Source organism: Hipposideros armiger, unplaced genomic scaffold, assembly GCF_001890085.2.
Source record: "Hipposideros armiger isolate ML-2016 unplaced genomic scaffold, ASM189008v1 scaffold_792, whole genome shotgun sequence".
Taxonomy (NCBI): domain Eukaryota; kingdom Metazoa; phylum Chordata; class Mammalia; order Chiroptera; family Hipposideridae; genus Hipposideros; species Hipposideros armiger.
The window spans coordinates 540,657-557,754 of NW_017732142.1; the positions used below are offsets into that span (position 1 = coordinate 540,657).

General features: G+C 40.5%; 1 protein-coding gene across 1 annotated transcript in view; it reads right to left on the reverse strand.

Annotated features, from left to right (window-relative positions):
• The window catches only part of TRHR (thyrotropin releasing hormone receptor), a 35,848-nt gene extending 18,861 nt beyond the window's left edge, over positions 1 to 16,987 (reverse strand). Inside the window, exons 1-2 of the mRNA XM_019628457.1 lie at positions 16,836 to 16,987; positions 15,411 to 16,286 (exon numbers count right to left, since the gene is read on the reverse strand). Coding sequence (XP_019484002.1) covers positions 15,411 to 16,199 — 789 coding nt within the window. The 5' untranslated portion in view covers positions 16,200 to 16,286; positions 16,836 to 16,987. The remainder of the gene's footprint in view (positions 1 to 15,410; positions 16,287 to 16,835) is intronic.
• Between the last annotated feature and the right edge of the window lie 111 nt (positions 16,988 to 17,098).

The following is a 17,098-nucleotide window of genomic DNA, read 5'->3' on the forward strand; positions in this document are numbered from 1 at the left end:
TCTCTCTCTCTCTCTCCCTCTCTCTCTCTCTCCCTCTCTCTCTCTCTCCCTCTCTCTACTGTGAAAACAGCTGTCTACTCTTACTCTCTTTCTAGCTTCATCCTCCATCAATTCATTCACCAACTCCATTAAATCTAATTTATTCCTCCCAATACTTTATGTAAACAGCACCCACAGAGGTTACTAATGCATGATTGGGGGGCTTTTCCAGTTTTTAGCTTGACCTCTTCCTATTGACCATTATTGCAAGTCTCCTCCATTGGTTTTTGTGATTCTATGTTCTCCTGGCTTTCCTCCTCCCTCTCTGACAATTCCTTCTGTTTATTTTATAGACTTTACAGCCCATTTTCCCCAGAATTCTAGCTACTCTAGAGTTTCTTTTCTATTCCACAGAATTTGCCCGGTAATCATATCTTCTCTGGGGTCTTTGACAAACCATCCGTACACTGATCGCTCCCAATATATATTGGGTTGTCGGAAAAGTCATGACGCATTTTTGCTATGAAAAACACAGAAAAAACATGTCATGACTTTTCTGACAGCCCGATATCTCCAGGCCAGATGTTTCTTTCAAGCTCTAACACTGTATTTCTCTAACTGTACCTTTGTAGTCTACAGACACTTGAAATACAACGTGGGTACAACTGCAGGTAACATGCTCGCTGCCCTGAAATATGTTCCTCCACTAATCGTCCTCACTTAGGCAAGTTACCCTATACTATTAATAAAAACAGTAGCTACTATTTATTATTTCCATGGGCCAGGCACCATGCTGAGCTCTTTGCGTGAATTTTTGCACTGACTCTTAATAACTACCTTGATAGGATTTTATTAGCATCCTTTTTACAGATGTGCAAACTGAGTCAAATTAACTTGTTCACATCACAGTCAGTGGCCAAACCTGGCTCTGACACCAGGGCATGGGATTCTGGAATACAGGCTCCCAACTGTCACTCCACTTTCTTTCTCAACGATTCAAGTAAGTTCGCGTTGACTCCTTTCTCTCCTTTTCTACATATCTACTCACACCAAATCTATTGATTCTATCCCCAATGTATTTATTGATTTCCATTTTTACTGCTATTTATCTTATCATTTAGGCCTTTGCAGAATCTTTTTCTTGCCCGTAAGGTTGCAGCACTCTCCGAATTAATGTCCTTCACTCTGGTCCAATCCTAGCCTATACTGTAGGCAGTAATCTTCCTCAAGCATAAGGTTTGACAATCAAGCTAGTGAACTCATCCTAGAAAAATGCTACACACCTCATTGCTGAAGGTCACCTTTGAAGTACTCCCCTTGGGAAGCTATGCACTGATGCCAGTGCCTAGTCCACCCTTCAAAGCAATTTTGGAAGTCTTTTTCTGGAATGGCCATCAGAGCTGTCATCCTGTTACCCTTAATGTCCTAAATGTTATTAAAATATCTTCTTTTCAATATTTCCTTTATTTTTGGGTAAAGCAAGAAGTCATTGGGGGCCAGAGCAGGTGAGTAGGGAGGTGTTCCAATACAGTTATTTATTTACTGGCTAAAAACTCCCTCACAGTGCCGTGTGAGCTGCTGCATGGTCATGACACAAGAGCCATGAATTGTTGGTGAAAAGTTCAGGTCTTTTAAATTTTTCATGCAGCCTTTTCAGCACTTCCAAATAGTAAACTTGGTTAACTGTTTTTCCAGTTGGTAAATTCATAATGAATAATCCCTCTGATATCAAAAAAGGTTAGCAACATTGTTGCAACAAGCTCACGAACTTAATTGTCAGACCTTGTAGATTTGATTATAACATGCTTTGCCTTGTAATTTTTGAGTGACTTCTCATAGCCTTTAGAGTATTGTTCAAATCTCTCAATATTTTACATAAAGACCATATTTCCGGGTCCCTGTTTGCCTTATTAGTCTCATCCTTTTTCGTCTAGCCCTAATGAGCTACTTGAAGTTCTCTGGATTGATCATGTTCTTTCTGGACCTCTGGCTGGGCTGTCACCTCTACAGTTCCCATTTCATAACTGTCTACCTTCCCTTCTTTACCTACAAAACTCCTGTTAATTTGCAAGGCACAGCTTAGGAGCTTCCTTTCCAAAAAGACTTTCTGTTGCTCACCTTTCCCCAAGCCACCTAGGTCAGGAAACACTAATCTGTGCATTTTCCCACAGTAACACTCATTCCTTTATGGGTTTAACTATAATATTAGTTTGCCTTCCTGTTGTTCCTGTTAGACTGTGAACCTTTTGTAAGCAGGTACCCTGTTCTGTTAATTTTTATATCCTAGTGCCTAACACTGTGCCTCGTATACAGTAGGTTTTCAATAAAATCATAGATAAGTAAGTACAAATCTGTCCTTACTTCTATTTTCCTATTCCATATAACAATGCCCTGGGAGGGCTTATAATAATTTAACAAGACCATCTTTAATTTCAAGATAACACCGCCACTCTGCACAGCAGTTGGTTTATACAAAAGTCTTGACTTGGTTACTCTTGACATAAAGAGATGTCTAATTGATCCATGTGGAAATGCCTGGAGGTCCATCCTAGCACTTTATAATCTCTAGTTAGATATTTGTTCCGTAAATTCACCCTGAATCTGAGCCCATTCCTATCTTTCCTGGTAGAGCAGAAAATATATCAGTGCATGCTTTTCTCTTACTCTCCCCCACCCGGATTTTCTATATGTATAATCTTTCAAACGTGTGCCAAGTAGAATCAGTCACATAGGCGAACTCCTGTCAGAGGAAACATGGCAGGGTGTCAGTCTGCATATTGGTGGAGGCTTTCGTCACTTGATTTTACAAACAATCTTTAAAATTTCATGGGGTGCTCTGCATTCACCCTGCTTCTGTCCTCTTTCACTCTTACGATAGTGCCACCTCTCCCTGAGTCACTTCCTTATTTTTTAAGCTAAGAGCTGTTGCCTGCAGAAAATATGCTGAGTTTTCTCATAGTCATAAATTCCCATAAAACTCAAAGAACCAAGGCACAGAATGGAGAGGCTTAGGATGCCTTACTTACTTGCAGCTACTACATAATTATGCCCGGGCCATCTATCCAAGGGGTAGAGCCAAAGGTCGTCAGTGTTGCTCATGAAAGGTTGCAGGATTGTCTTTTCTGAAATGATGTTCTCTATTTTTACTTCAACTCAAGATGACTCTCAGGTGTTTTCCATTACTCATCCTATTTCATGTGCACATTGAGGCTTGTTTAATTTTCTGAGCTAATTTAATTTTCTGTTTATTCAAGTTCTTCTCATGTGCCTCTCTCAAGCAGCTCTGAAGAGCTAGCTGTGTTGGACGCGAGTGACAAGACCATGATTTCTCAGTTTTAGATCAACCCACTTATTCCTTTCTTTAAACTTTGAAAACAGGTTTTAATGCCTGGCATGTAAACATTTTTACTATTTTGCATATTTTGTATTTGTAGAGTAATTCACCGTTTAAAAATTTAACGCAACATGTATTTGTTGAATAATGGATGAACACATTCACCAAGGAATATATTCATTCTTTTAACCGAACCTTCTCTCTCTTCTTGTCTTTTTCTTCTTTTTTTACTTTCCCTCCCAACTGGGACCATCCAGTAAAACACCGTCTTCTGCCCTCTGGCCATGTTCCAAGAGGGGAAAATAGGTTTTTGGATTTTTTTCTCCCTAGCAAACACCCCAGTCCTTTTTTACCCCCTCTAAATGTGAAGATTCCTTTAGAACTCAATTATTGTCAGTCTGTACTTCCCTCTTTTGAAAATTCAACTTTAGTCACAGTTTTTTTTTCTCATTATTCTAATGATTCCTAAATACACATATTTGATCTTGACCAGTTACTTACAATCTAAAATTTCCACATGCTCTCTTAAACTGAACATTTCTGACGGTGTTTTTAATATCTCTCCCTCAACGTTTCTATCAACAATTCAATTTTCAGGCTGCTGAAAAAGAAACCTTTAGAGTCATATTAGATCTTTCCATCTTTCTCATCCTTTGTATCCAGTCTTTACTAGTTTTGTCATTTATCAATATGTCCCTGGGTACCGTGACACTAAGTGGACACACAAATGAATGGGATGATGTATCTGCTATTGTAGGGTGTACAATTTGATGGGAGACACATTTGAACAAATTACCACAGCAACGTGGTATGCTGTCCGGATGCAAGAACAAAGTGCTACAAAAGGAAGAGAGAAACACCAAACCCTGCTAGCGGAGGTCAGGAAAGCCTGCTCTGTGGCGTGATCTATGAGAGGGTGGATTAGGAGCAGCAGGTCAAATGAGGGGCTGCAGAAAGCTTGAGGCTGGGGGCGTGTGCACACTGGCTTGGAGGCATCATAGAGGATGGCCAGTTTAGGAAACTGCTTATTGAGTGGTATGTTGTGGACAGGGATAGGATGAGTTTGGGGAAGTAAGCAGAGAGGAGAGAGAACATAAATATCCTAGGGTGCCATGATACGACCTTGGATTTAATCCTGTGAGAAATGCGGATATTGGAGGATTTCAGGCAGGGTAGTGACACTATCAAGTTTGCATTTAGTGATTACAGCAGCACTCTGGGGATGGTTTGGAAGAGGGCAATTAGGAGGCAGAAAGATTGGTTAGGAAGACTTTGCAACATTTTGGTCAGGCAGAGAGAGCAGGGTCTCTGCCTACCGTGCAGAGGAAATGATGAGATTAGAGCCGATGAGACTAACAGTAGCAAGGAGAGGTTGGATATGGGAGACATTTCAGACAACAATAATTCCAGGTATATAATGACTTGAGGAAAGTAGGAAGTTTTGAAATAGGCATTTAAGGCATGAAAAGAGGCATCTGATTATGGTCCTGTAAATGGATAGACAGAGGCCAGTAAGGGCCCGCTGGAATGGAAACTCCAAAGGCGAAGGAGATGCTATCTATAATCGTGATTTTCTCCGACGTTGCTCAATAACATGATGAGGGACCTGGGAAGGCAGGGGTGGTGGTGGTCCTGTGCTTGGTTTGCTGGCCTCATTGATCCAGCCCCAGCCTGTATGTCCTCCAAATTTATTTCCCATGTCCCCCCGAACTCAACCTCTGGCACACATCTGGCTAATCTCATTACTATTCCTCAGAGAGCAGAAGCTTTTTTAAATTCTGGGATTTTTTTTTCCTCCTGTCATATCCTTCCCCCTTATCGGGAATGAACTCTCTTCTCTCATGCTCCTTAACTAACCCTCCCCACACTTCTAGACCCCTGTCATCCTACTAACTCTAAGAAACTGACTTTAACCACCAGCAATCTCACCTTTATTTGGTTTTCTCTTGCCCTATGATTGATATTATAGAAGCTCTGGTGCAGGAGTGCTGAGTTCAAATCCTGGCTTTGCCACGACTAGCTGTGTGACCCAGAGCAGGTCACTTAGCAGCCCTGTGCCTCTCTATCCTCTTCTATAATTAGTTCCTACTTCCCAGGATTGCTGTGAGGGTTTATTGAGTTATTTCTTGTAAATTATTTAGCACACTACAGAATACATAATAAAAAGCCAATAATACCTAGCTTCTGTCATGTGTGTGATTTGGTGCCATAGTTACTGTATTTCTCTCTGGGCACATAGTAGAAACTCAAGAATTATTTCCTAACTTGACCTTATGAATAAGCTGTTAGATCAACCTGAAAGATTTACCTCTATTATAACCTCTAAACTTTATCTTCTTCAGGAAAGAATTACTAGTTTATATTTTTTTTGCTATTTTATGAATAAAGAGGGAGTAAATGATATTTCAAATATAATATATAACTTAAATAAGTAAATAAAAAGTAGCAAGTCTACTATCTACTAGACATTTATTTCCTACAGCAACCTTATAAGTGGGTATCTTTAATATCCCATTTTCCATATGAAAAAACTGAAGTATCAAGCAGTAAAATATCCAGTTATTGAGACAGGAAGTAGAAGATCTGGGGCCTGAACTTATGCTTTCCTGACTGTAGAGCTCATACTCACCTCCCTTCCAGTATAATGTCCAATATATGGAAACTCTTGATCTAAATAACTGCAGCCTGAACTGGGATATTGAGCTTTGCTTGTAGGTGTGGAAGCATCAAGAGTGGAGAGAGCTCTATAAGAAGGGAACAATTACATGAGCAAATTTGTATAGTATAAATGAGCTTGGTGTGTGTCGAACAATCTGGGGCGACATGCCTGAATCTATGGAGAAGGAATAAATAGAGATAAGGCTTCTCTTCTGCGCCACGCTTATTACCACGACTGCCTGTCCAGCCGTCCCCGCTGGGACTCTGACACTCCCTGTAGAAACTCCTCTCATCTTCATCTGCCAAATTAGTAGTTAAATCCCACTGATTTGACTCACCTACATCCTTTCTAGCCTTCCCTACTGTTACCTCCTAACTCAAGCCTTCTTTGCTTCTTTTTTTCTTTTTTTAATTTTTTATTTCATTTATTTATTTTTATTATTAGTTTCAGGTGTACAGAACAATGCAGTAGTTATCCTTTTCACCCCTCACAAAGTAACAACCTTCCTGTCCCCATCCACTGCCCTCCCACCCCCGGTTCATACGTATCTATTATAGTTCCATTGACTCCATTCCCACTCTCTACTCCACGTCCTGTGACTATGCTCCTTGTTTGAATTGCAAAGTCCTATTTCCCTGCTTCTGTGTTGGCTTCATTGTGCACTTTTATGAGAAAAGTACCCCAAAGTCAAATTCCACGTGCCACTGTCCTTGTTAGAGGCCCTCGTTACATAAATGACTACTTCCGTTGGTTTGAAGGTCTTGTTTTTCCTGTTGGCCTGGTGAACGCTTACTCAAGGCTTATGCGAGAGCAGAAGTGACTCTGACTCAGCTGGAAGCTTGCTCTCCAGCCTTAAGTACAGTGTTCATCCCTTCCTTTTTGCCTCTTCTGCACACTGTACAGCCTGAACTTATATTTTCCAACAGTTTTTAAACAGTGATCTTTCATATTTTACTGAATGTTCCATCAGATAGTGGCTATCATTGGTTCTCCAGGGTAATGCCTGGCATGAAATTGGTGTTCAATAATTGTATATTGAAGTCACGAAATAACAGATGAACAAAGCCAGAAAAGTGATAAAAAGGTCAGATTTTAGTGGGCTTTGAAAACCAGTCAACGCAGATTGGGGATATTTCTTTTTGAAAGAAGGTCAGGTGTGCAAATTGTTTTACGGAAATTAGTCACAGAGGAGCCCTCAGATAGATTTATTCTCATCTTCATACCTCTGCCCACATTGTTTTCCTTCTCTTAGTTGTCATCCCTCTGCATCTCGGCCAATTCTAGCCAATGTAGCCCCCTCATCGTGGAGGGTATTTTAAAGGCTCACTGGAAAGCCAAAGAATTTTGTACAAAAAAGTAAATTATTATTTGAGTCTGCCATATTTTTAAGGTAGCCTGTTCTGTCTGGAAGGGGAGAATCTTCCTAAAATGTTTTACTTACCAGCAAACTCACCATCAAACTACTTAGCAGCCAGTTGGGCTATTTTGGAATTCAAAAGGGGTTTAATAAAAGGAAATTTTAATTAAAATTGGAGAAGGAAATGGCATAAGTAAACAATAATTTTTCAGGGAACAAAACACAGTGTTGGATTTGACTGAGCCCCAAAGTATGCATGTAGGTACTCTTACACATTTTCATTTATTATATGTAAAATTATATACGACACACACACATACACAGAAGTGTACTGATAAATATGTAACCATCAGCTCTCCACAAAAAAGGGAGGGACCCCTGAGTTGTCATATTTGCTGATTTCCACAGTGTAAGTACTTCAACCAAGACCAATTTTAAGTAACCAGTGTGATGTCACCGAACACAGAATTGGGAAGAGATACTAACCATCTGATCCTGCAAAGTCTATATTCTTTTGCTGGAACACATGGCTGTGCATATACACTTTTGGGAGCCTGCTTTATGCCAAACTCAGTGCTGAGGACATTGAGGATACAAGGCCCTGCTCTTAAGGATGTTAGTGGCAGTGGGAAGACTGACAAGGTAGCAGTTATGATACATAATAATTATGAAACCAGAAGTATATGCAAAGTACTATAAAAACATAGGTAGAACTCCTAACATACATACTTATAACCAGGCAATCAGGTATGTAAATCTGCTTGAGAAGTTCAGGGAAGACTTGGCGGGGTACATGGAGACAGCATTTGATCTGAGACTTGGAAGATAATTGGAAGTTTGCCAGATGAAGGGCATTCCAGCTGAGAGAACATAGCAAGTTCAGAGAACTACAAATGATTCAGTATCACTGGAGCATAAAGTGTAAGTGAGAAGAGCCACAAGAGATGAAGATGAAAACATAGGAAAGAGCCAGCATCTTATTTGTTATCCTAGGGAGCTTAAACTCTGGGCCTCAGAGAGCTATAAAAATCTTTTGATAACATGACCTCTGTGTTAGAGAACTCTCTTTGTGAGCAAGGTGCAGAATGATTGGAATGGGTACAGTGGGAGTCGGAGAGGCTGGTGAGGTGTGGATTGAACTAGAGTAGGTGACAAATGGCGAATGAGGACAATGGTGGTGTGATGGAGTAGGTCAGATAGGAGAGTTACGAGCTAGAAGCACTAGGACTTGGCTATTGCTTAAATTTGCAGGTGGGTAGGACGGAAAGGCACTGAGAGAGACTCTTAGATTTCTAGCTCAGGAACATAAAATAGAAAAGAAAGAAGGAAATAGGGGTTTAAGAGGAAAAATAATGAGTTTAGTTTTAGACATACTGGATTTGATGTACTTACATGAGGTCCCCCCCCCCAAAAAAAAACATTTAAGTATGGGTCAGGAGATATCTTTGCTCGGGCCATATACTGTAGACTCATAGGTGGTAGTTGTAACCATGGAGATGGATGAAAGTAGGAGGAATGACAAAGGGCAGAGCTGGGAAGGAGACCCAAGAGTTAGATGTAACAGGACTACAGTCGGTTTGGGGTTTCCCTCACTGGACGATTTTCTTTTGTGGTCAGCTGTCTTCCTTCCTTTTCTCCCTGTCTCCACACTGCTGTTAGACATTCTGACCATCTTTGCAGGCCCGGCTGAATGCAATGTACTCCGTAAAACCCTCCTCCATTTCCCCCCATTTTTCTTCTCCCTCATCGATGCACATCCTCTGTTCTAATAGAACATAATGGTCCTCTCAGGATTATTTGTGTACATGGCCAACAGTGAGCTCCTTGAAGGTGAAGAGCTTTCTTTCACATACCCTGTAGTTTCCACTCCTAGGTCAGTGCTGAGTACTTTTTGGACCATGAGTGAATGTTTAATTAAATTGAGGGTGACATTGAATATGAAATGACCTACTGCAAAATTTTGCTTAATGTTGACCTAGCTCTAGCTTTATACCTTTCACTCTTCCTCCAACTGATTAAAATCAAAGGACAAAAGAAAAAGAAAACAAAGAGAAAGGAGCCTGAGAAGGTAGAGATAGCCCAGCCTTCCTCTGTTTGGAACTTGGGATACCTGTTTGCAGTTTGAAGAATTCACAAGGGGCTATACATAAAGAAGTACACAGTAGTTTGTCATTTTCAAGGTTAGCTGATTTTAAGGTGTTTTTGTGTCGCTGAATTGAGAATCCTGAAGCAGTGCAGGTTTTCCCTTTAAGTAGGCATTTAGGAAAATTAATTTTCCTCTGCTGGTGAAATTATGGCTTGAAGCTGCAAGTATAAAATCGAGAACAAACAATGTGTGTTCATCTAACCACAGGACACAAAGCATGTAACTACAGGGGATTTTCACTTAGTCAATTTATGGGACATGTGCAGTCTTTCCTTATACAGGACGTGAATCAGAAGATGGGAAGCTATTTTTTTAGTAATAGAAATAAGATGACATGCTTAGATATTTGTGTGCTAAGTGACAAAAATTGCACTTTTGCCCCCCCAACTTAGAAATCTTTATCCTATTGAGGATAGAATTGAACCCAGGTAAGTGAAACAAATAAAAGAATGAGAAATAAAAGATGGGCCTGTGAAAACACTATAAAAGCAGTCCTAATAGACTCGAGGCAACTCTAATGCTGAAGAGTTGAGCAACATCAATTTACCCTGTAATGTTAATCATTGATTAAGCTGCCTCTAAAACTTAGGGGACTTTATGCTCCCAAATATCAACCGTATTGCCTGACATCCCACCACTATGCCCCCTTTCCTTTGTGTCTTAAGGACTTTTCCTTGTTCAGGATTTCTTAATGAAGAAGTAAATAGCACTGGAAGCAGAAAGTGGAGAGAGCCAGGGGGAGGAGGAGACACATTTAAGCTCTTAATCCGTGTGTCTTCATTTTCCAAGAGCACATCATACTACAGGGAATGGCTTAAAAGAGAGCTAGACGGCTGCCTAGGGGATGGAGATCACTGAAAAGGACAGGAATACACAAGGGCTAGCTGAATGGACAGGAGGAAGGAGACCAAAGATGAATTTCATCTGATGCATCTCATGTAATTTGAACAACAACTCTATGAGTAATTGTTATTTCCATTTTAGTGATGAGAAAACTGAGGCTGAGAGAAAGTGACTCACAATCGTATCCATTTTCTTTTACTCTGCTATTTTCCTTGAGAATATTAATTTCAGTATTTTGTGTAAAAGCAGGATATAAAATTACACATACAGGCTGCAATTATACAAAAAAACAAAAATTAAGAAAAAGAATATAACTAAATTCTAATAAATTGTGGTTTGCAGATGTAGGGTAAGGGATGCTTTTTTCCTTATTCCTAGTTTTCTGTGTTTTTCGTAATACACATGATTGCTTTTATATTGTCACCAGCAATAATGACAGCTGCAAAAACATAAGGCATGTGTTGTTTTACAAAGGAAAACTGCTTTAGTTTCTTGGGCTACCAACATTCTTCTAGTAAGGTAGAAGGCTTTTAAGAAATTTATGGAGACAAAAGACTGTTTAATATTTTAAAGGCTTGTTTAGTCAAATAAAACCTATCATGAAAAATTTGCCATAGACTCTTAGAGTTTCTTTTTGGACTATGTTACACAATTCCCCCACCAGTTGTATTGCTGGGGGAAAAATACGTTAGAGTAACTCAACTGAAAATAAAACTGGTAGCCCGATCTATAAAATATTCTATATAACCCTGCATCCTGTGGAAAGCAAATATTTGAGTTGAATGTGTTTATTCATATGATAGTCCTTTACCAACATTTTATTTTTTGCTTCCAAAATACCAAAAGACCTAATCAATTCCTTTGAAATATCCAGTCAATATAGAGATATTTTATCTACACAGTGCCAAACACCCTGATTGGCTGAATGAAATCTTTTAACATTGTGCAAGTGCAGCTGAAATGTGACAAACGGATCATTTAAACCCTGTCTCCTTGATATGAACACAACTATTTGAAAAGAAAAGATTTAGTCAGTCAGAGAATTCTTCTGTCTATACAACCCCAAGCCATTGGTTTGAGTAATTTACTTAATTGAATTTACCAAGCATTTAGTTCGTTTCCTAAAATATAATTAAATTTCTGAATGATAGGGAAAAAAAGAAAGATTCCGGCCTGGGTTTTCTGCATAGGGGATATAAGTTAAAAACAAACAAACAAAAAACTCACATTTGTCCCTTTTGAGAACTGCATATAAATGCTCTTTTATTTCCTTTTTAAATGTAGGTTTTTTTAGGCTACGTACATTTGACTTTAATAACTTGGTTAGAAAGACCTGGCCCAGATAGAATATTTATGAAAAAGTAAATTAAGGGCCGGCTGAGTGGCTCAGCTGGTTAAGAGCTCACTTGGGAGCACCAGCTCTGTGCAATAGGGCCGCGGTTCGGATCCCACATTGAGGGCCAGTGACGCTCGCCCTCTATAGCTAAGATGATGAACAACAGCTCAACCTGGAGCTGGGCTGCTGTGAGTCACCGGCGATGGTGTAGGCTGCAGTGGGGCTGCAGTGGGCTACCATGAGCTACTTGAGTGGCTGGCAGCCAGCGTGAGTGGCTGGCAGCCAGTGTGAGCTGCCAAGAGCCGCTGTGAGTGGCCAACCAATGACCAGCAACCAATTGCCTCACCCAGGAAGAGTGCAATGATCATACCTACATGGCCAGTGAAGCTATGTCCTCCACAACTAGACTGAATAACAACAACAACAACAAAAAAAAGTAAATTAAACTTGTTTGAAAGGAAAACAAATATCAGAGAAAACATTAAAATAAAAGTCTGTGGGTTATAAGAGGTGGAGGTTTCAATCCTTCAAAAACTTAAGGAAAGAACAATTTCAGAAGAGGAAAAACCCAGATAAAGAGCCATTGATTTCAGACAAAACTGACTCCCCTTCATGGCTCTGATTCCTGTTTATCAGGGGCACCACCGTCTTTCCAGACTCAGACTCTGGTGCCATATGGAATTGTCCTCTCTGCATCCTTCATATCTAATATGTTCACATCTCACCCTTTCTTCCTTTGAAACATCTTTCTGGTTCACACCTTACTTTAAATTTTCCTGATAGAAAATCTTATGACGTCATGCCTGAATCACTTTCACCAACTTCCAGGGTAGTCTTTCTGCCACCAGCCTCTCACTCTTCAAGTCTGCCTTGTCTACAGCTGTCAGATTTATCATCCCCAAACACCACTGTCCTCACATCGGCTTCTGCTCCCCACTCACACTCTTTGTTACTTCTGCACTAAGTTCGAACTCCTTTCTCTGCCTGGTAGTTGGCATTCTTCACAGCCTTCTCTCTCTCTCTCTCTCTCTCTCTCTCTCTCTCTCTCTCTCTCTCTNCACACACACACACACACACACACACACACTTCTATCAATCTAATGGTACTCTTTACCTCTCCTCCAAATCCATCGTTCATCTTGATCAACCAAGTCCCACCATCCCATAAAAATCCTACCCTACGTGCCCTTCCTTACCCCTTCTCCAAACCCATGCCATCCTCATCCCAGCCACATCCTTTCTGTGTGGAGAGCTGTCCTTCCTGAGTTTTACTTTCCAAATGATCCCCCTCCTTCTAGAGCCTTCTCAAATGCCACCTCATCCATGAAGCCTCCTCAGACCCCCTAGCCCCATAATTGCCTTTGTTTTCTCTAAACTCCCATCCTATGTATAATCAAGGCTGAATGTGTGTCCTAGTACTTAAATACACTTCTATTGATTTATATGTCATCCCGTGTTTCTCAATGAGGGTGTTATTGGCATTTGTCACAGGACGTGTAAACATGCAGGACTGCCTTGTGTTTCAGGACATTTGGCATCCCTGGCTCCTGAGGCTAACTGACAGTTAAGTAGCATTATTGTGACACCTCAAATGCTTTGCATACTTTTCTGAATGCCCTAATTATTAAAACATTCCTTAAAGAAGTTACTACATCATAGACACACCTGTTCAACAAATAATCTTTGTTTAAAAGGCAAATGTAGATGTCTAAGAATAAATCTGCATTTCCCTTACAGTTGCCAGCCTATTAAAAACCTAGGAAGGAGGCTAATTAATGCTCAGGTGTTAATCAGCCCCCCCCATTTTAGGTGTCTTTCATAAGCTAAAACCCTTATGACAACCCTGGGTATTGCTATTCATCCTCATTTTGCAAATGAGGTCAGACAGGTCTGCTTATCCAAGATTGTACAGGTTGATTCGAACCCTGGCATTTAAACTCAGGATTGCTTGCAGCCCATATCTTGGCCTCTTCTTCTACCACACAGCCTCTATACAGACAGCCTACCTCTAACAGCCTTGAAATAAGAGTGTGAACATGTAACACGATGAGCAATTTAAAGCACGTTATTAATGCTGATAGGTACTAATGACTACAATTGAAAGGAAGGACATTAGACCAGACAAACAATGTTTTAGAATATATAACAAGAATATAAACTGGAATCGAATGAATGAATTTACTCACTGACCTTCTTGCTGCAGACATTAACCCTTGTTTTGTCTCTAATTGAGATGCACACATTCTTTACTTTCTTATTGTATTTGCTAATATTTGTCTTGGCAGGTGGTCAACAGTTCTCTCTAAATTCTCCTTAATCAAGTTTTGGGTAATAGATAGCCAGATGTGCCTTGTATTAGGTAGCACTGCTAGACCCAAAGAAATAGAAATCTAAGAGCTGGGCAACAGTTGCTCAGGTCTATCATCTAGGTACCTTTAATAATAAATGTATAAATCAAGCATCACAATATTGTCTAAAATGTTGTAAATATTTCTTTTCAGTTACAGTTCATCATTATTCATTTCATGTATATCTAAAACACATACATTTATTAGTAGCTTATGTCACTTGTGCCCAAACGTCCAGTTACAATCCTTCACATATCAGCTAATCTAGAGTTTAGGGAGTGATAGCTTGGATGATCCATATGCAAACTTTCAAAGGTACACGCAGTTTCTATCTATGCACACAGGAAATATTGTATTCTCTACACACACACACACACACACACACACACACACACACACACACACACCATCAACCCATTTGAAAGAGCCAGTATTGTTCAAGTTTTCTTTTTCAGCTATGAGACTAAATGTTTACAACGTGCTTATTTTGTTTAGCAAAGATGGGAAAGAAACTGAAAGCTAAGCTCATAAGTAACTTAGAACAATTGTGTGAATATGGATAAATGTGTATGTGATATAAAAGTATTTTATCCTTGTATTATCTTATAAACCATATCTACTATAACAAAGTTGCACTTCATTCACTAGTAAAACCTCAATTCAACTGTAACCACATGAGCATTCAGGTGATCTGAAAGCATCAAGGGATTTTTAGTTATGCTTAGAAGGAAAAACAGACATTTAAATAGTTCAATCATTTTTTGTAACAAGTTGAACTTGATGTTAGCCTTGTGATTAGCACATTTCCTGAGCAAGGTGAATTTTTAGCTTCTGCATGCTGGGACAGTTTGTAGGGACCTGGGGGAAAGGGTGATAGAATCTTTCCCCACTCAGACTAAAGAAAAAAGTCCAGGAACCCCTCTCAGTTATGTGTCTCGGTGGTGAGAAACTATAGAATGGTAAGAAAAGTTTCCTTATTGCTTGGACTCATCTTTTCTCAAACTATCTTGTCAAATCTTTGTCGTGCAATAGAATTCTTTAAAAAGATCCAGCTGCTCCTCACAGAAGCCAGAAATGGTCTAAATAGTTTGATAACATTTCCCAGAGAGGCACAAACATTTTAAAGGTGGAGTTTTAGAGTTTCTGTTTATATTTTCTTATATTTTAAAAACGCTTGAACTGATACCCTGCTGATGTGCTGTAGCAACATTTCCCCATCTATTTTTAGATCTCCAGTTAGTTGCTTTAGAGATGAATTTAATATGTAAAGCAGAAGCTTACACTGTGAAATGTTTGCATGACTATATTTTGGTTTTGCCATCAGCTAAGTAGGGCAAAGTTCATGCCCTCTCACAAGGAGCCCTATCCCACCTTTCTTCTGGGGACCCGGACATTCAGGTGTGCTTACCTGCTTCCTTGAAGATACTGTGCTATTAAAACATCTATTAGAGGTCTTGGAATTCAAATTTTTGTTCTGATGAGTTGAGTCACTTTTCCACATCTTAGAGTTTTCTTTAGGATCCGAAGGAATGGGATTTAAGAAGAGGATCCTAGCTATGAAACCATAAAGGACCGTGGCCAGGATCATCGGCACAACATAAAAGACAGTCAAGTCCATTAGGTAAATAGGTGAGTAGTAATTTCTGGAGATCTTGTAGCCACAGGACACCACGATAGCATCTTTGTAGGTGCTAATATTCAGATCCAGCAAGAAGAACCAGAGCATACAGTAAATGGATGTGAAAGCCCAGACAAAGATGATGATCTTTTTGGCTCTGGAAAATGTGCAGAGAAACTGGGCTTTGATGGGGTGACAGATAGCAATGTACCTCTCAATGGTAAAGGCTGTGATTGAACATGAGGAGGCATTGATGCCCAGATACTGGAGGTACGTGATGCAGAGGCAACCGACATAGCCGTAGACCCAGGACCCGTAGATGCTGTCTGTTATGTTGGGTAGGCCTGCGGCCACCAGGACCATGAGGTCGGCTACTGCCAGGCTCACCAGGTAGCAGTTTGTGGGCGTCCTCATGTGCTTGGTTCTCATGACCACCAGGACCACCATGATATTGCCCACGATGCCCAGACCGCAGATAATGAGCACAAGTAAGATGGTGACCACTTGGTATTCTAGGGCCACCACTGCTCGCGGCTGAAGCTGCGTTTGGTTCAGTTCACTTACTGTCTCGTTCTCCATCTTTCGTGGCAGCAGAAGTTTATCTGAAACACTTCTCAAAACATCTTCTTTCCAGGGCCCTGCCTTTATCAGCGTGCCTCTCTCCCCCTGTGAAGAGGCATAGTCCATATTCATTCATACTGTCACCATTTCGGATCAAGTCACCGTTACTGCCAGGTACCTCTCACCTCCGCCCCTTTCACCTCCCATTTTTTTTTCTGCAAGAATAGGGCTCATGCATATTTCTGAAAACTCCTTTTATTGCAACTCTAGTGTAGGATGGAGTCACTGTTTTGATTAGCGTACAGTGAGAGGGGCCAGTTTCCTCTTGGAGAGAAATGCTGAAGAAACCAGGAACAGAAAAAGCTGCCTGCTTTGAAAGAGTGCCCAATGGGGAAAAACTAAACAGTATCTGTTCTCTGAAAACCAAATGCAAAGAAGCCTCTCTGATGCTTGGGAAAAGTATAAATAAGGTAAAAGCACTGGGGGTAGGGAAGCCAAGGGGCTCAGTGATCAAGCCTGGTAGGAAATCAACACGTGCCCCCCTGTACTCTCAGAGGGTGAGATCCCTTTGCTACAAAACAGCATGCCTTTGAGCCTTTACCTCCCAGAGCCCCCGGCCCTGCCTACCCCATAGAGCACAGTTTCTTCTCTTACCTTTTTCTCTGTAGCACTGCCTTCTTCTCTGGGTGGACGAAGCAGTAATAAGCCCAAGTTTCCAATCCCGCAGCAAATCTCATCTACTTTGTCTGACAGAGAGACCACTTAGCAGTCAATGCTCAGTCTTCAAAACTGCAGTTCCTCTAAACCCTCGCAGCCCTTTTCAACTGATGGCAAACCATACAGCCGCAGCAGAAGCAGCAGCAGTGAGCTGTCAAATCATAGATCGTCCCCTAATGAGAACACACGGGCTCTCGCGC